At 54.8% G+C, this 1,444-nt stretch overlaps 1 protein-coding gene across 1 annotated transcript in view; it reads left to right on the forward strand.

Moving 5' to 3' along the window:
• Positions 1-967: 967 nt before the first annotated feature.
• The window catches only part of MAPRE2 (microtubule associated protein RP/EB family member 2), a gene marked incomplete at its 5' end in the record, with an annotated part of 159,037 nt that continues 158,560 nt past the window's right edge, over positions 968-1,444 (forward strand). The window contains one exon of the mRNA XM_079717083.1: positions 968-991. Coding sequence (XP_079573209.1) covers positions 968-991 — 24 coding nt within the window. The remainder of the gene's footprint in view (positions 992-1,444) is intronic.

A 1,444-nucleotide genomic window follows, 5' to 3' on the forward strand; every position in this document is an offset into this window, starting at 1 on the left:
CCGGCTGGGGATCAAACCTTGGACCGCCCCCCAGCCCAGCTGCCTCCCCCAGGGCTTCTCCAGCGAAGAGCAGCCCCACCTCTCCATTCCGACTCCGGGTTCCGCCTGTGCTCCCGGCGCCCGGGACGCGGGAGCCGGATGGGTGGGAAAGAGAGCGGGTTATTATTCTGATCTCAAGTGGTTTTCTGCAAGGAGCGCCCTGCGCTCAGGGCGGGAGCAACTCAGCGACTCCCCATTCTGTTTGCGTAAGAAATTCTTCAGTCCACCCTTCGAAGGGTTGGGCAGTGACCACAAATCCCACAAAGGGCGGGCAGGAGGGGTGGGCACAGAAAGACCCTCCCTTCTGAACCCGGAGCGCTCGGTCATGCAGACTTTGAGACCCCGAAAGGGCCAGTGGACTAGGTCATCCCCTTGAGTCACTTTGCCAGTCCCGTGCCAAGGGCCGCCCAGTGCAGAGGGCAGAGCTGTAACCTCGGAGGCAGGGGCGCTGCAGCTCAGGAGGAGCCTTTGTCTTAACCCCCAGCCCCCTTCTGCTAGTCCTCGCTGGGTCAGTAGCGCGTGGAGTAATTAATATTCCAAACATGAGCCGTCCCTTCGCCCGGGCACCAGCCAACACTGCTGTACCCTCCCTGCGGGTTTCTCCATCTCTTGAGCACATCGTCTTCTTTTCCAAAAGCATGGAATGTGGTCCAGACCCGCTAGGCTAGAGGAGGTTACTAAGCGCACTGTAGTGCAGTCACGTAAAATCAAGGGTTAAGTGTTCAAACCTGCACCCGCCCGCCCGCGAGGAGACGGAAGAACTTTCTTGATTAGCATAGTATCTGCCCTGGGGGCCGCACTGCGACGCGGCGGTTTGGTCCCAGCGAGGTGAAGAGTGCAGTCCCCTCTCGACTGAGGTTTGACGCAGCACCTGCTTCTAGTCTGAAGGACCCGAGCTTTCCAACTTTGCCAAACAAGACACTGTGGAATGAAACAGAACAGAGATCAAAAGGTAACCGAAAGAATAGCAACGTTTGAGATGCTTCGTTTAAGCACTAAATTTAGCTTAGTTTTTAACAAGGGGGGTGGGCAGGGGCAGGGGTCCTTGCCAACCTTCCATTCTGGAAATGACCCTTGCTTTGCTAGCGTTCTTTGCTGCCAAATTAATCAACATACCGGTTAGGGGCTGTCAGTAGATCTCCGAGTTAGGGGTTTGGGGAGCCCACCGAGTGGTCGTTAGGTAAGCTCAACTGGCCAGTTTCCCTTGCATGGGAAGAACAATGCTTCTTCAACGCAAAGGTTCCCAAATTTTCCTGCCTGGGGAACTGTGAAAAATCCTGATGTCCATATCTCATCCCAAACCATTTAATTAGACTGTTTTGAGATGACAGTGAGGTTTGGGGTTGTGGTTGTGTTGTGTTGTGATGTGGTCTGTGTGTGTTAATCTCCAGGTGTTTCCATTGTG

The sequence above is a fragment of the Hyperoodon ampullatus genome, assembly GCF_949752795.1.
Source record: "Hyperoodon ampullatus genome assembly, chromosome: 13".
Taxonomy (NCBI): Eukaryota; Metazoa; Chordata; class Mammalia; order Artiodactyla; family Ziphiidae; genus Hyperoodon; species Hyperoodon ampullatus.